Source organism: Charadrius vociferus, unplaced genomic scaffold, assembly GCF_000708025.1.
Source record: "Charadrius vociferus isolate BGI_N301 unplaced genomic scaffold, ASM70802v2 scaffold50, whole genome shotgun sequence".
NCBI lineage: Eukaryota > Metazoa > Chordata > Aves > Charadriiformes > Charadriidae > Charadrius > Charadrius vociferus.
The window spans coordinates 2,218,533-2,234,772 of NW_009646445.1; the positions used below are offsets into that span (position 1 = coordinate 2,218,533).

Genomic DNA, 16,240 nt, shown 5'->3' on the forward strand with positions numbered 1-16,240 from the left:
TCTGGGCCTTCTACCAGAACGGCTGCGCCCTGCGGCTCCTCAGCCCCCAGACCTTCTCCCCTACTGTCTGGCACTTCCTCGCCATCCTGCAGGAGCACTTTGGCAGCATGGCGGGGGCCAACACATACCTCACGCCACCGGGGACGCAGGGCTTTGCCCCCCACTACGATGACATCGAGGCCTTCGTGCTGCAGCTGGAGGGGAAGAAGCACTGGCGCGTCTACAGCCCCCGGACGGACGCCGAGGTGCTGCCCCAGTTCTCCAGCGCGAACCTCACGCAGGCTGAGCTTGGCGAGCCTGTGCTGGAGACGGTGCTGGAGGCTGGGGACCTGCTGTACTTCCCCCGCGGCTTTATCCACCAGGGCGACTGTCTCCCTGACTCGCACTCACTCCACATCACAGTATCTTCCTACCAGAGGAACTCCTGGGGGGACCTCCTGGAGAAGCTCCTCCCTGCTGCCCTGCAGATGGCCCTGGAGGAGGACGTGGAGTACCGGCAAGGACTTCCCATGGACTACCTGGGGTACATGGGGGTTGCCAACTCGGACTCAGTTGATGCTCGCCGAACAGCCTTTATGGAGAAGGTGCAGAGCCTGATAAAGAAACTCGTTCACTATGCACCCATTGATGCTGCCGTGGATCAGAGAGCCAAGTCATTTCTTCATGATTGTCTTCCCCCGGTGCTTACACAAAGTGAAAAGGCGCAGAGCGTGTATGGCTTCCCAGCCCGGTGGCAAGATGGAGGCCCCCGGGATGTTGATATACTGATAACAAAGGACACAGAAGTACGTCTCCTCCGCCATGGCATCGTAAGATTGTGTAATGAAGAAGCAGGTGTGATGCTGTATTATACGACAGAAAACTCAAGAGTGTATCACAAGGAAGAACCCAAGTTCCTTGAGATAGATCCCGAGTATACAGACAGTATCGAATTTCTCCTGTCTTCCTATCCAAACCATGTCAGTGTGGCTGCCCTTCCCTGTGAAACCTTGGAGGACAAGATTTCTCTAGCCACACTCCTGTTTGAGAAGGGCATTTTGACTACGAAGAAGCCTCTGGTGCAAGCATAACTCTTAATTTTTTTAACAAAATAAACATACATTTGTTTAGAAGCTGTTCTGTCTTTCCTTGCCTTATACCTGCTAGGTGTGAATCAGCAGTCCGGATGACAGTATCTCATCTGGGGGCAGAAGGGCTTTGGCGTGGGTAGAGAAATCACATGTTCTGATTAAAATGGGTATGTGCTCTAGGAGGGATTTTGCATGGCTGAGTGACTAGAGAAGGGAAGTGTTTAATCTTTTTTCCTTCCGCCAGCCATATTACTACACCCTAGGTAACTTCAGGAAGCTAGTGAACTAGCTAGTGAACTTTCTTGCAGTCTGTAAATCATCTGTGTGTTTACACAGTGTTTTAAAGCAGCCTGCCCTACTGCCAGAAGTACTCTCATTACGTTCTGTGTGCCTGTGCTGTGCCGTGCTGCACGTGCAGCGTGGCCTTCAGGCCTGTGCTGTGCTGCAAAGGTCCCTTGGCCCCAGGAAAAACCTCAGCCAACTCTTCCTAAAAGTGGAGCTGGTAGGTAGCTCCCACTCAGTGCCAACGATTACGCCACCTGCGTGCCCCTGCCCTTATCGAACAGTGCAGCAAGATGTCCTCATGCGAATGTGAGCTGCTGCATTTGAAATGCTTCAGGCTCTCTCAGTATGATAATTGTGTGCTGTCTTAGTGATGGAATAACCTCCCCCACTGGTTTTCCTGCAGCAGCCCCTAGCAAGGAAATTATTGGGCCTTTCAAGGCAAAAGGGGCACCCTCTAATATGGGGGTTTTCATGCTGGGTGCAATAAGTTTCATATTGGGACCTAACAAGTTACATGAATACATGCCTGGCCTGGCCCGTAAATACTGACAAGCCTCAGGTACGCTTTTCCACAATGCTGTTTTATCATCGCCCTCAGCAGGTGAGGGATATTCTGTCCTTAAAGCCTGCTGAAGCCATACTCACAAGGAGCAGGCTGCATTACCCTGTGCTCTGACTTGCTGTGTCATCGGGGTTTTGCAAGATGGCACACACACACTCTAATAGTTTAGAATTTAAGTATACACAATCTCCTTCAAAGACCCATACTTGCACCAGCCAGTGTGCCAGCCTTTGTCCTCTCTTTTCCCATCTGCTTTTGCTAAATCTTGAAACTTGGGCTGTGTAAAATCGCACACCGTGACAGCGTGCTGAGGTGCCCCTCTGCTTTGTGAATCACTATTTGCTGGGCAGCAATGCTGTTGCCGCACTCATCCTCTGACCCCTCTCTCTACTCGTCCTCACCAGAGGAGCAGCGGTCCTAGCCCCACCGTTCATCCCCCTGGCAAATAGCTCGTCCCTCAGTGATGCCCTTCCTGGGCTGCTCCATGCGCCCCCCTTGCACCAGAGGCACCAGCGCCGTGGCTGCCTGCACCGTGGGCACTTGTGGCAGAGGTGGCCACACCACAGATGCTTGCACCATGGGCAGCTGTATGGCAGGTGCCTGCCCCGCAGCTTGCAGCTCGGGGGCTGTGGTGCAGAGCTGCACCAGTAGCTCATGCAGGTCTTTCTGCATTGGCTGTAAGCACCCCCATGTCTGTTTCAATCGCATTAGTAACATATGAAGAGGGCACAAACTCTCCTTAGCTCTTCCTTTCCCTCGCCCCTGTTTCCTTAGCATAATATTTCAGCTGGAGTGGGGCATTCTGTTAATCCCTCCTCAGTTTCTAAATCCACTGGGGAAACTGCCTGGGCTGAACACCTTGCAAATATCCCTCACAGATTTGTGAGGGGCCAGCCAGGCACAGAGTTTCTCTTTCCTTCTTTGTTCTTGCTCCAAAAAGGCATTTCTTACTGAGACCTGCTGACTGCACCAAATGCACTAGGAGGTGCTGGTCCATTATTATCCCAGTAAGAAAGGCACTCACATTCTGTAAGGTATCATTAAGCATGCTATTTATTAGAGCTAACACTCTAAGAAGAGAACAGCATAGATAATCTTACATCCCTTTAGATGCTGGGAAGTCTGAGCAGTGTAGCATGTAAAAGGACTCTGACCCACATGCAGCATGCCACGCAGACATGGTCCGTAGCAGAGATTCTCCCCTTTTGGTCTTTCAAGGTATTCTAAGATTTTTATATAAGGAAACAGCTCTATTTAGAATCATACAATCATAGAATGATTTAGGTTGGAAGGGATCTTAAAGATCATCTTAGTTCCACCCCTCCTGCCATGGGCAGGGACATCTCCCACTAGAACACGTTGCTCAAAGCCCCATCCAGCCTGGCCTTGAACACCTCCAGGGATGGGGCCTCCACAATTTCCCCGGGCAACCTGTTCCAGTGCCTTACCATCCTCAGAGTGAAAAATTTCTTCCTGATATCCAATCTAAATCTACCCTCTTCCAGTTTGAAGCCATTCCCCCTTGTCCTATCACTACACATCCTTGTAAAAAGTCCCTCCCCAGCTTTCCTGTAGACCCCCTTCAGATACTGGAAAGCTGCTATAGGGTGTCCCCAGAGCCTTCTCCTCCAGGCTGAACAAGCCCAGCTCTCTCAGCCTGTCTTCATAGGAGAGGTGCTCCAGTCCTCTGATCATCATCATGGCCCTCCTCTGGACCCGCTCCAACAGGTCTGTGTCCGTCTGATGTTGGGGGCCCCAGAGGTGGACGCAGTACTCTAGGTGGGGTCTCACGAGAGTGTGGAGTAGAGGGATCAAATCCCCCCCTTTGACCTGCTGGCCATACTTCTTTTGATGCAGCCCAGGATGCAATTGCTTTTCTGGGCTGTGAGTGCACATTGCTGGCTCGTGTTGAGCTTCTCATCAACCAACACCCCCAAGTCCTTCTCCTCAGCGCTGCTTTCAAGCTATTGTCGCCCCACCTGTATTTGTGTATGGGATTGCACTGACCCACATGCAAGACCTTGCACTTGGCCTTGTTGAACTTCATGAGGTTCACAGAGGCCCACTTCTCAAGCCTGTCAAGATCCCTCTGGATGGCATCCCTTCCCTGCAGCCTGTCGACAGCTCCACACAGCTTGGTGTTGTTGGCAAATTTGCTGAGGGTGCACTCAATTCCAACATCCGCGTTGCCAACAAAGATGTTAAATAGTACTGGTCCCAGTATCGACCCCTGAGGAACACCACTCATCACTGTTCACTGCTTGGACATGGAGCTGTTGACCGCAATTCTTTGAATGCAAACATCCAGCCATTTCCTTATCCACCAAGTGCTCCATCCCTCAAATCCATGTCTCTCTAATTTAGAGACAAGGATGTTGTACGGGACAGTGTCAAATGCTTTGCACAAGTCCAGGTAGATGATGTCAGTTGATCTTCCCTTATCCACCAATGCTGTAACGCCGTCATAGAAGGCCACCAAGTTTGTCAGGCACAATTTGCCTTTAGTGAATCTATGTTGGCTGTCACCAGTGACCTTCTCATTTTCCGTGTGCCTTAGCAGAGATTCCAGGAGGATCTGCTCCATGATCTTGCTAAGCACAAAGGTGAGACTGACTGGCCTGTAGGTCCCCAGGTCTTCCTTTTTTAAAAATGGGTGTTATGTTTCCCCTTTTCCAACCAGTGGGAACTTCACCAGACTTCACAGCCTCTCAAATATGATGGATAGTGGCTTGGCAATTTCATCTGCCAGTTCCCTCAAGACCCACAGATGAATTTCATCAGGTCCCATGGACTTGTGCACCTTCAGGTTCCACAGCTGGTCTCAAACATGGTCTTCTACAGTCGGCAGTTCCTCATTCTCCCAGTCCCTGGCTTTGCCTTCTGCAACTTGGGTGGTGTGGCTAGAGACCTTACCGGTGAAGACCGAAGCAAAAAAGTTATTGAATACCTCAGCCTTTTCCACGTCCCAGGTGACCAGGTCTCCTATTTCCTTCCAGAGATGGCCTGCATTTTCCCTAGTCTTCCTTTTGTCACTGACATACCTATAGAAGGCTGTCTTGTTGCCCTTGATGTCCCTGGTCAGATTTAACTCTATCTGGGCTTTAGCTTTCCTAACCTGTTCCCTGGCTGCTCGGACAATTTCTCTGTATTCCTTCCAGGCTACCTGTCCTTGCTTCCACCCTCTGTAGGCTTCCTTTTTGAGTTTGATTTTGTCCAGGAGCTCCTTGTTCATCCATGCAGGCCGCTTGGTATTTTTGCCTGACTTCCTCTTTGTCGGGATGCATTTACCATGTCTACAGTCAAACAGAAACAATGCACGCATGAGGACATCTCGCTGCACTGTTCGATAAGGGCAGGGGCACGCAGATGGCGTGATTGCTGGCACTGAGTGGGAGCTGCCTGCCAGCTCCACTGTTAGGAAGAGTTGGTTGAGTTTTTTCCTGGGGCCAAGGGATCTTTGCAGTACAGCACAGGCCTGAAGGCCACGCTGCGCGTGCAGTGCAGCAGAGCACAGGCCTGGGCATGCTCGGGTGAAGTCTGTTGTGGGTCAGTAACTGCTCGATGTACAATGGTCTTCCCCTCAGGATCACCACGCTGACTTCTACTGAGAAAAATGGTGAGATGCCTAAATGCACTGGAGGATTTCAGACCTACTGACAAACTGATCTCTTGGTTTCGGAATAAGAAAGCAATTTATCTGCTTGATGCTTTGTTTGCTATATAAAAATAGGAATGCATTTTCTTTGCATGTTTGAATTCATAAAAATAATAATGGAATATGGAATGCATAATAATGCTACAAATACACTTGCAATAGCAATACTTCATCCTTCTCTAATGTCCTCCAGCACATTCTCTAATGTCCTCCGTATTTCTTAAGTATCAATACTTTTCAATTTGCAGCCTAAGGCGAGGTAAAAAACTATGATTACCCTTATTTTACAGACAATGGCTAGCAAGGAAAAGTCTATGTAGCTTTGTCAAGAGCACATGGCATCTTTTGCAAAGTTTAGAAAAGAAAGCCATTTACATTAAGTTAACACAGACATTGCTTTCACGGTCTCTCACTTTCTAGTATGTATGCAATCAATCGAGTATGAAAAGATGGGTCAAAATTAAGCTTACCCAATTCCCTTGATTTCTGCAGTATTTTAAATTACAGTGTTTATTTGGAGCATATATACTCTTTGGCTTTTTACAATACTGGATCCAAAGATACTCTTCTTGGGGACTGATGATTTTATAGTGCAATCATGCTGATAAAAAGAAAACAGTCAATTGCTTGATTTCATAACGTTCATAACAATTTCATAGCAGTTAGAATTTCCCATACCCACACACAGATCAACAGCCTCCAAGCAGGGGCTGCTCCATTGAGGAGAAGGAGGGAGGGTTGGTGACCAGCCCGTATTGCTCCACTGCGGCAGATGGACAAGCTACAATAGCTCTGAGCCTACTGATAACGTGTACACTTGTGAGAGCCCTCATTAAACCTTCTGATGTCACACCTTATCACTGGGGGTCTAGCATTGGAGAGGAAAACATGTTCAGACAACTAGCATTGTGATCTTCTCTATACTTCTTACATATGGAAGATCTCCCTGGGATATATTCACCAGGAAAATGGAGGAGACTTTCATCAATCCCTAGATGCCCTTTGTTTTCTGTTTTCCTACGCTAGAGATGGTATCTCCATGCGACCTAAAGCAGTTCAGTCAGAAATGGGCTTCCAATATGACCTCATGGGGGTGAAGACGTTTGCAGGTGAGTGGAACTGTGAAGCTGTTGTGCCCACAGCAGGAAACACACCTTGCAAATTCACCTGGAATTCCAGCTGAAAACTTCTCATCCAAAGGCTGGCTAAAACTATTCTCACGCCTTACTGACAATATTGCCCCACCAGGAGGAAATGGGAAAAGCGCAAGAATACACTTGCATTACAACCTATCTATGAGTGAGACAGCTCTGCTCCTCTAAGCCATCGTACATTATCTTCCACAGGGCACTTCCTCTGGGCAGTTTTCCTCTCATCACATCTTGGACCTCATCCCTTGTGATAACCCCACAGAGCAATCTGCTCAATAGCCTGAGGATGGCTGCCAGAAGGAAAGGGATGGCTGAATACATTTGAATCAGTCCTTGATCGAACAGTCCGTCTGTAAGAAACCTGGGTGTACCCTTAGTACTCTGACTGCTAAGTACTAGTAGGTAGATCTCCTAGTGTCTGGGTTCATCCTATTCACCACACATAGGTGATCTCCGGTATGTTTTTTTAAACATCCAAAATTTTGTTGCCAATTCCCCACATGTATGAGTTCAGGGAAAGGGGTGACCTTTTCCAAAGGAAACGTGCAGCTTCACCGAGTTTTGGAGAGAAGCCATGGTATGGGGCTGCAGCTGCTGCTTTGTGTTTGGATTGCAAAATTTATATGAGATCAGAACTGCTAAAAGAGAATTAGCAGAAAATGAAACTCCCAGGCCCTTCCCTACCTGGGATATTTTGTAATCCATGCTCCCTACCAGCACAGCCAAAACCTGTGGGCCTGCCCTGGCGTGGGTGGCCTACTCTGCCTGGGCGTGGGCAAGAAGAGCAGATAGCAGAGCCAGGGGGAGGGATGGACAAAAGCCTTGGGGCAGCCTGTGGCCACACCAGGTGTCGTCATTTGGCGAGAAGTGCAAGACTGCAAAGTCGCAGGAGATGCCAGGAGAGCGGCGCCAGGCTCGTGGGGCTATTTCTCCCCTATGATGCTCCCAGACCACAGCTCCATGTGCCCACCCCAGCGCAGGGTGGCACTATCCCCCCTTGGGATGCCCCCACTGCATGAGGTGGGCTCTCATCCATATGAGCTTCTGCAGAACATCTTCCCACACAAGGAAGATGGGACCTGAGCCCCATATGTGCTCCCTCACTGGGCTTCTGGGGCAGGGGGTCCTGAAGGAGCAGGGGCAAAGGGGAGTAGAGAGGAGCTCTATGCCAGACCTTGCCATGCTGCCCCATGCCTGTCCCCATGCATGCAGCTGGCCCCACGTGGAGCAGGTTGCATATCCCCAGGCTGGGGACAAGTGGGAACTTCCCTCTCTTCCAGGACAGCACTGGCTCCATGATGGTGATGCCCTGCTGCATGTGGGATCATGTTCCCTGGGTGAGCTGCCAGGGCTGTCCAGGGCGACCAGTCCACCCCAAAGTGCTCCCAGACCATGGGGACAATTGCCCCCAGATCTGCATGCGGCAAAGGGGAAACCCTTTCCAAAGGGAGCTTGCAGCCTGAAAGAGGGAAGGGAGCCTATGAGAGAAGCCCAGGTGCGGGGAGGAGGGCCTCAGCTGCGCTTTCCGCTGGGTCCATTCCTGCAAGGGTAGTAACCAGCAGCCATGGCAGCATGTTGCTCCCGAGATCCTGCCCTGTGTTTGCACTTGCCATTTGGAAATTGCCCCCGTGGCAGCTGGCCTGACATGGTGGGCAGGTACAGGCTGTGCAGCTGTGGGACACCAGAGCCTGGGCAGAGTTGCTGCCTTTAGAGATGCTCCTGTGGTGCCAGGGGACCGCCTGTGCTGAGCCTGCCCTGCCGCAGGCACTGCCAGGGCTGCAGCGAGGGCTCCAGGCAGCCTCCATGTCTCCCAGCACAGCTGGTGCCCCTCGGTTGCAGTCTCCCTGCCTGTGTGTGCAAGGGTATGGGGAAGGACCAGCTGCTTTAAGGAGGACTTCCCACTGCAGAGCCCTAAGACCCACCAAGTAGCCAGAGCCTGTCTGCCCCATCAGGCAATGGGGTAGATATGAGGTGCTGTTGCCCCATCTGCACCTGGCATAAGCCCTCTGCCATCCTCAGGTGGACCTAGGGAAGTGTCTCATCCTCCAGAGGCGACACCATGGCTAATGGAGGGAAATGATCTGCACACTGTAAGGCAAGGCAAGGCAAAGCTTGCTTGGGTATATCCCTGGCATATATCCAGGGGATGCCTGCTACAGGCGCTTGTTCCTCCAGAAGCACTTGTGCCTGAAGTGCTGGAGTGGAGCAATGCAGGACTGCAAGGCCAGGAATGTCTGTGGAGGTGGCTGAGAGGCTGTGGGTCCCTCTCTTTCCCTTTAAAGCCAGGAGAAGTCTAGATAACAGTCTGGACAGAAGAGTAACTCTTAGAAGCTGAGGTTAGGTCTGGTGAGTCCCAGCTTGGTGATGACCCATCTGTATTTGCTATGCTGTGAGTGCACTGGGGACCATTTTCTCTGGGATGGTGTGGTCTGAACAGTAATGGAGTCTGATAACATGTTATAGAATAAAGCTTTGTAGAGGTAGTAGGAAAGATAAGCAACTATGTGTCCATATGACAACTCACCCAATCACTGATAGCAAACACAGGATCGTAAGTGATGTCATGGCTCCATTGGACTATCAGGGACATTTGGTGTCCGGGTCATCTGGCAGCAAGACCCAATAATGCAAATACGTTTTGAGTGCAGGTAAGAGTTGTGCCACCCCTTGGCTCCAGCAATGGCAGTCTAATTTGAGAGAATCATTCCTTACACGTGGACAGCACCCTGCCTACGCTGCCAGTGTTGGTCAGGAGGCAGGGTGTCAGGTGGGACATGGGAGGGGGGACATGCCTGGAGCTAATGCAGCAGAAGTCCTGGTGGCTGCCATCACCCCTATGTACTCTGTGCAATCTCTCAGTGTACCTGAATGTCCCCACCAGTTACCTTCAGCTGCAGTCCAGCTAAGAAGTTGTGTTGGCGTTTGCCTCAAGTGGCATTCAGTTCAGCATTAGTTGACTGACTGAGTCTTGAACGTATCCTTTGAAGTACTGGGGAGACCTCTCTTCCTGACAGGCACTCCCTCTTCATCAGTGGGCAGGCGGATCATTTCTGCAAAGGCAAGAATTTTGTTAGTCAAACTGGAAAAACATTTGCAATCTCAAAGAAAGTAAATGCTAGGCATATTCTCCTCCTCTTCCCACCCATCACCATGAGCAAGGAGTCCATTTTGAACCAGAAGGTCATCTAAGATGGGGGACAAGGCAGCATGAGGCTCATTCAGAGGACCAGGATGATGCTTGGCAAGAGATCTAGGCTTTATTCTACCCCACCAACAAGCACACTGAGGTCTGAAGGACCTGAGTTGACAGATGTTTTTTTGCTTATTGAATTAATATTGCTCACACCTGCACTGGTATAACCCCAACAACATGGCCTGATACGCCTACAGCTGTGAGCAGAATTGGGTTCACATTTTCTGTAATTTCCCTGATCTTTTTTGATTGGGAATTGAGAAAAGGGATAGCATTTGAATTGATCTTAATTGAACAGATCATATGCAATATGCTCATTTATCACACTGGTGGCCTGTGAACTTTAAATAAATTTCTGTACTCTCCATATAACTGTGGTCTCCCCATCTTCAGCCTGTACTTTAAAGCAACCTCCACCATATGCACCTTTTGGTGCTGAGATTTCACCACATTTACAGTGAACATCTCATCACAAATGGAAACATCTCTGATCGCTGAATGGCAGAAACTATACAATATAGGGTCTTAGAAAAAGTATTGGTGATGGTGTCTCTGGTTAAGAGCTTTCAGGCTGCTGTGAAAGAGACATTCTCTCTGGAACAGCTGTGGCTGCTGTGCTCTGGGTTAACATCCATCCTCTGGAAGGATATGCTCTGGCTGGTAACTTCCAGTTCTGGCCCCAATAAGGCATAGTCATCCGAGAAGCTGTTCTGCAATCTCCTCTTAAAGGATGTACACCCACTGCTTTGTGTTTGGATTGCAAAATTTATATAAGAGATGAGAACCAATAAAAGAGAATTAGTAGCAAATGAAACTCCCAGGCCCTTCCCTACCTGGGATATTTTGTAATCCATGCTCCCGACCAGCAGAGCCAAAACCTGTGGGCCTGCCCTAGTGCGGGTAAGGCACTCTGTCTGGGTGTGAGCATGAAGAGGAGATGGCAGAGCTGGAGGGAGGGAGCAGGCTGCCTGCTGCAGGCACTGCTAGGACTGTCTTGACATCTCCCAACACATCATCTGCCACTACTTATGACCTGTCCAGAATTGGGTTTTCATACCTATAAACAAGAGAAAAAAAAAGAGCTTACTTCTTCTCTGCATGCTTAGTGTCTTCAGCTCATATTTTAAAACACCCCCTCAGAAATGCATGTTTCAGTGTAGGTATTTCACCAGGTTTACCCTGAATGCCTCAACGTAAATGGAATAGTCTCAAAACTCACAGAGCTGCAGAAAGGATATGATATGGGATATTATAACTGGAATGCCAGGGTCTCTGGCTGAGAGCTCGCAGGCTGCTGGGAACCAGCTTTTCTTGCTGGATGAGGTATTTGTCTTCTGTGCCTTTGGTTCATGTCCCCTTCAGAAGTATGTGCTCTGACTGGGGGCTTCTTTTTAATCAAGATGCCTCAGTCACCCTACAAGGTCTTCTGCTTGATTTATAGTCATTACAATCTTCTTTCAGAAGAATGCAGTATCCTTTTAACTTTGGAATTATGGGGAGAAAATGGGGTCAGAATTCCTTGAAGTAATTAGCTGAGTTTTCATTGGGAGCAGGGTATTTTTCTTTGGACAACATGAGGTGAAATTGCTATATGAGGGAGGATGCATGCTGGACTCCACATACAAATCCCAGGTAAGAAAGCAGATGACATTTTCAGAAGGAAAGAAAAAGCAATCTTCATGGACAAGGAAAATCTGCTGAGAGTCTGCCCAATGCCTCTGACTACCCAATACTACAAAATAGTACCATGCTGAGAGTTCTTCACATACCTCCAAGCACTGCAGAAACAGAAACGTAGCTACAGGGGGCACACCCACTAATTTTTCCAAGAGGAGCTGTGCAGAGCAGGAGAGCTGTGAGATAGCAGGTCTTTATTTGCTGTCATAATCAGCCCCTTTGGGAACTTTTTTTTTCAGCATCTTTTTGAAGTATACAAGGACCCTTGGCTTCACAACAGCCACACAGGGCAGGGAGAGAAGGGAGGGGAGCTGGCAGTGCCACCCATGCTGGCGCAGGAGGAGGAGGCAGCTCTCCATGACTGGCTGCCCAGGCACAGAAGCCAGGACATCCAGCCTAAATACAGCCATGATGCAGATGAGTGGATCAGAGGAGCAGCTGAAGATTGGTCCTAGCGTTCTTGGCCAAGCACGGTTGTGTCCACAGCAGGTGAGGTTTCTCTTGTCCACATCACTCATCCCCTATGACCACCACCATCTGCCTCTCACCCACTGCCCACAGCCTCTTTGATGAGCTGATGGCAATCGCCATGCAGGACCTTGGCCCATGGCAGCAGATCACATTGCGGACGTCCTTGCAGGATGAGATAGGGGACCTCTTCCAGGCCTGCGCGGGTGCGTGCGCTACCAGGCAAGGCACAATGGGGAGCTGGACCTTGCCCGCTGTCCTGCACTGCTGGGAGGCAGCTTCTCTGGCCCGGAGCCCATGGGGCTGCTCTGGGCTTTGCAGCCTCACCCTCACATTCTGGCTGTTATGTCTGCTAACTGATGGATGTTCATCCTTTCTCTCATTTTAGCAGTAGAAATGGTGATCTGGGCATGCATAGTTTATTCATAAACTGTTTCAAGGCTCCTTTAAGTTGCCTAAGAGTAGAGTGAAACTTAAAGCAAATCCCAAGCATCTGACGAACTTTTTAGAGGTGACAGCTTACCTTTCCCTGTGGCTCCTCTTCTCCCTTCCAAGGCACATTACAAGGGCTCCTTCAGACTTTAGTTCTGCTGGGAACTAAAATGGGCCAAGGGGTGGTCAAGGGCTGGTCAGGGAGTGGGAAGGGGAAACTGAGGAAAGTCACCACACAGTTCATCTCCACCAGTGGACCTTATGCAAGACGCTAAAATAATTCCCTATTAGTAGCATTAAGCTATATTTGCGTCTTAAGTAGGTGGTATCTGTCTTTCTGCCACTCAGTATCTTGCCAGTTAATTTACAGTCATTTAGCAGCTTGCAGCTAAATGACTGGTCATGTTCTTTCCCCAAAAGATGCTTCTTTGCAGGTTCCTGATGGGTGCCTCATTTGATGCGTTCTAAAGCAGAGAAACATTCAAAGGAGTCATTTCGGGCAATACAGCTCTTTGTCTTGTCTCCTCCAGGAGAAGACCCCTTCCCAGGCATCATCGACATACACGGACTCGGGGGAGGTCTTTTTGAGCACAGGGCCAGCCTGCTGGCCAACCATGGCTTTGCCACACTGGCCCTGGCTTATTATCAGTATGAGGATCTGCCCCAGGAGCCAACTGAACTCCACCTGGAATATTTTGAAGAGGCAGTGAACTATATGCTCCAGCACCCACAGGTAGGAGCACCTTCCACATCCCCTGGGCTTCAGGGAGCACTTCTCCGAAGGGCCTGTCCCTTTGCTTGAGGTTTCTCTGGAGGAAGCTGCTGAAATGCTCACCTGGCTCCATCTGCCAGGACTCTGGGTGCCTGGGCTGTAGGAAAGAGGAAGGGTCAAACAGATATGCACTGGAAGGGCAGAGGATGGGTACCATTCAGGTACTGTCATCTGGCATGACAGAGATGGTGTCTGAGACATAATAAGCAAGGAGGTTGTGGAGGAGAGAGACATGCATTTTTCAAAGCAGCCTTCATGAATTGTCACCACATGCCCCCATAGGAACCCTTAGTCTAAACAATAAAAAAAAGCATTTGCCAGTACCTACCTGTGGTGAGTTCACCTTGGCTGGCTGTCAGATACCCATCAAGCTGCTATCTCACTCCCATTCTTCAACAGGACAGGTGGAGAAACTAAGATGAAAAATCTCATGGGTCAAGATAAGGACAGGGAGACAACTCACCAATGATCATCACAGGCAAAACAGACTTGACTTAGGGAAGATTAATTTCATTTATTGCCAGTTAATAACAGAGTAGCATAGTGAGAAATAAGGACAAAAGTAAAACCACCACCCACCCACCCCCCATCTTTAGGCAGCAGTAGGTCCATTTCAGAGCTGGCTGAAACTGTCTCTAACTGACATGGGGGCATCCCCTGGTCTTTTCACCCAGAGCCCATCCCTATAGCTCCCCACTGCCAAAACCTTTCCACACTGGCTCTGAATAGTCTTAATTTTCTCATGCAATGTGTGCTCAAATGGTATCATTGTGCTTGCTCTCTCTTGGCTGTCATCATAGCACCGAGGAATATTTTTCATGGGAGTGGAAGAAATTTGTGTGTAGGAGGTGTTTGGCACTTGTGCAGAAGAAAAGCTAGTCATTGCCATCACCTCCTTCACAGTGTTTTGCAAACTTGCAGCATTAAACAATGTTCCCCACCAGCAACTAGCTGCTGTGTTTTTCAGCTCAGTACTGATGGGCATTTCCTCCTCTCTACCAGGTGAAGGGACCAGGGGTTGGACTGCTCGGTTACTCCAAAGGAGCTGATCTCTCTCTTGCCATGGCCGCCTTCCTGAAGAACATCACAGCCGTTGCTTCCCTCAATGGCCCTGTGGCCATTACTTCTACTCCTCTCCGTTACAAGGATAAAGTTATCCCCTCTTTGCCTATTGATGAAGAATGGGTCAAGATCATTGACTCCAATATTCTTGATTTTTCTGACATCCCTTTGGACCCCTTTCAAGCCCTACTGTTCATCACGGGACAAGACGACCGGGTTGTCAAAAGTGAGTATTTTGCTACTGAAGTCTGCAAGCTTTTGTAGGCTCAAGGGAAGGAGAACTTTCAGATGCTCTACCTACCCGGGAACAGGTCACTGCAACGACCCTCCCTATTTTCCTTTGTACCCCATAGGAAACCATCCCATTTTTCACAAGCGGGCAGTCCTGGGTGGGTAGGTCCCCCTCCTGCCTGTCAGGGGCCATCATCCCTGTGCATCCTGAAGGGCTGCCACCTCCCTCGTGGATCCCATCTCCTACCACCCTGCTCAACCAGCCATCCAGGATGTCTCCAGGCTCTGGGTGTCCTCCCGGCCAGCCTGGCACACCGGGGCAGACCTCAGAGCTGGCAGCTGCCTCTCAGCCCCGTCCTGTTTTCTGCTCCTGAGCATCCTCATTCAGGGCACTGCAGCCTTTCCCTGCCTCGCAGGTTTCATAATGGATGTGATCAGCAGTGCTGGATGACACCTGTGGGCCTGTTCGGGCACAGGGACGGCACTCTCTCTGGGTGTGGGCAAGAAGAGAAGGTGGCAGAACCAGAGGGAGGGAGGAAGGGACAGGAGCCTTGGAGCAGCCTGTGGCCACACCAGCTGCCATCCTCTGGCAAGATGTGCAAGACTGCACGTCCCAGGAGATGCCAGGAGAGCAGCTCCAGGCTTGTGGGGCTGTCTCATCCCTGAGATGCTCCCAGACCATGGCCCCATGCGCCCTCACTAGCAACACAGGGCCACACCAGCCCCTCTTGGGATGCCCCTGCTGAGCAAGGTGGGCTCCCGTCCCATATGAGCTCCTGCAGAACATCTTCCCCCAGGGGTTAGGTGGAACCTGAGCCCTGAACATGCCACATTTCTCTGACTGGAGCCCCACACCAGCAGCTGAGCACAGAGTCCCCCTAGGACTCCTTCTGGCAGTTCCTGCTGCTGCAGGACACCTCACTCCGCATACCTTGGCATGGGTCAGGAGCTGGAGCAGAGGGGAGTGGAGGGGTGCTCTGTGCTAGACCCTGCCGTGCAGCCCCACCACTGTCCCCATGCCTGCAGCTGGTCACACATGACAATGCCCTCTTGGGTTCAGGGCAATGTCGCAGGGGTGGCCTTTCTGGGGGCAGCAGTGCACGGGGGTGGCAGGAGCAAGCTGCCAAAATGCTCCCAGGCTGTGGTGCCAATTGCCTGCAGGTCTGCATGCAACAAAGCAGTAAACTTTTCCAAAGGGAGCCTGCGGCTTGGCCAAGCTCAGCAGAGGAAAGACGAAGCCTGTGAGATAAGCCCAGGGAGGAGGGCTGCAGCCGCGCCTTCGCCTGGATCCCGTCCTGCAGGGATGGTAACCAGCAGCCCTGGCTGAGAGAACTGCCACCACAGCAGATAAGCACACTGTTTGTCAACGAGTGTCTGGGAAGAGCTGCTGCCCTTTGGAGAGGCTCCCGCAATACCAGGGAACTGGCTGGGCCCATCCCGCCCTTCCCATGTGTGCTGACAGGCCTGCAGTGGCAACTCCAGGCACCCAAGGACATCACACAGCACAGTGTGTGCCCACACAGTTCCTGCCCCGATTCCCCTCCCCTTGCTGGGGTGTAGGAAGCTGCATTTGTAGGAGCCTCAGCCTGAATGCAGACACAGTGAAGGCAGCACCCCAGGAGCCATGTGGCAGGTCACAGCCCGCTCCCTGTGCCGGGCGAGCTCCCGCGGCTGGCAGAAGC

At 50.5% G+C, this 16,240-nt stretch overlaps 2 protein-coding genes across 2 annotated transcripts; both read left to right on the plus strand.

The window, feature by feature from the left end:
- The first annotated feature begins 7 nt into the window (after positions 1–7).
- Positions 8–1,112, plus strand: LOC104284091 (chromosome unknown open reading frame, human C14orf169). The gene has a single exon (XM_009882381.1). The coding sequence runs from the start codon at positions 108–110 to the stop codon at positions 1,068–1,070; it is 963 nt and encodes a 320-aa protein (XP_009880683.1). The 5' UTR covers positions 8–107; the 3' UTR covers positions 1,071–1,112.
- Positions 1,113–6,611: 5,499 nt separating this feature from the next.
- LOC104284224 (acyl-coenzyme A thioesterase 4-like) lies at positions 6,612–14,724 on the plus strand. Its single transcript, XM_009882529.1, is given in 5 exon segments — positions 6,612–6,681; positions 12,258–12,403; positions 13,002–13,226; positions 14,268–14,621; positions 14,623–14,724. Coding segments are annotated over 5 exon segments (897 nt in total).
- Positions 14,725–16,240: the final 1,516 nt, after the last annotated feature.

What these genes read in the sequence shown, in the direction of transcription:
- LOC104284091 (XM_009882381.1), top strand. Translation starts at nt 108, where the DNA reads ATGGCGGGGGCCAACACATACCTCACGCCACCGGGGACGCAGGGCTTT.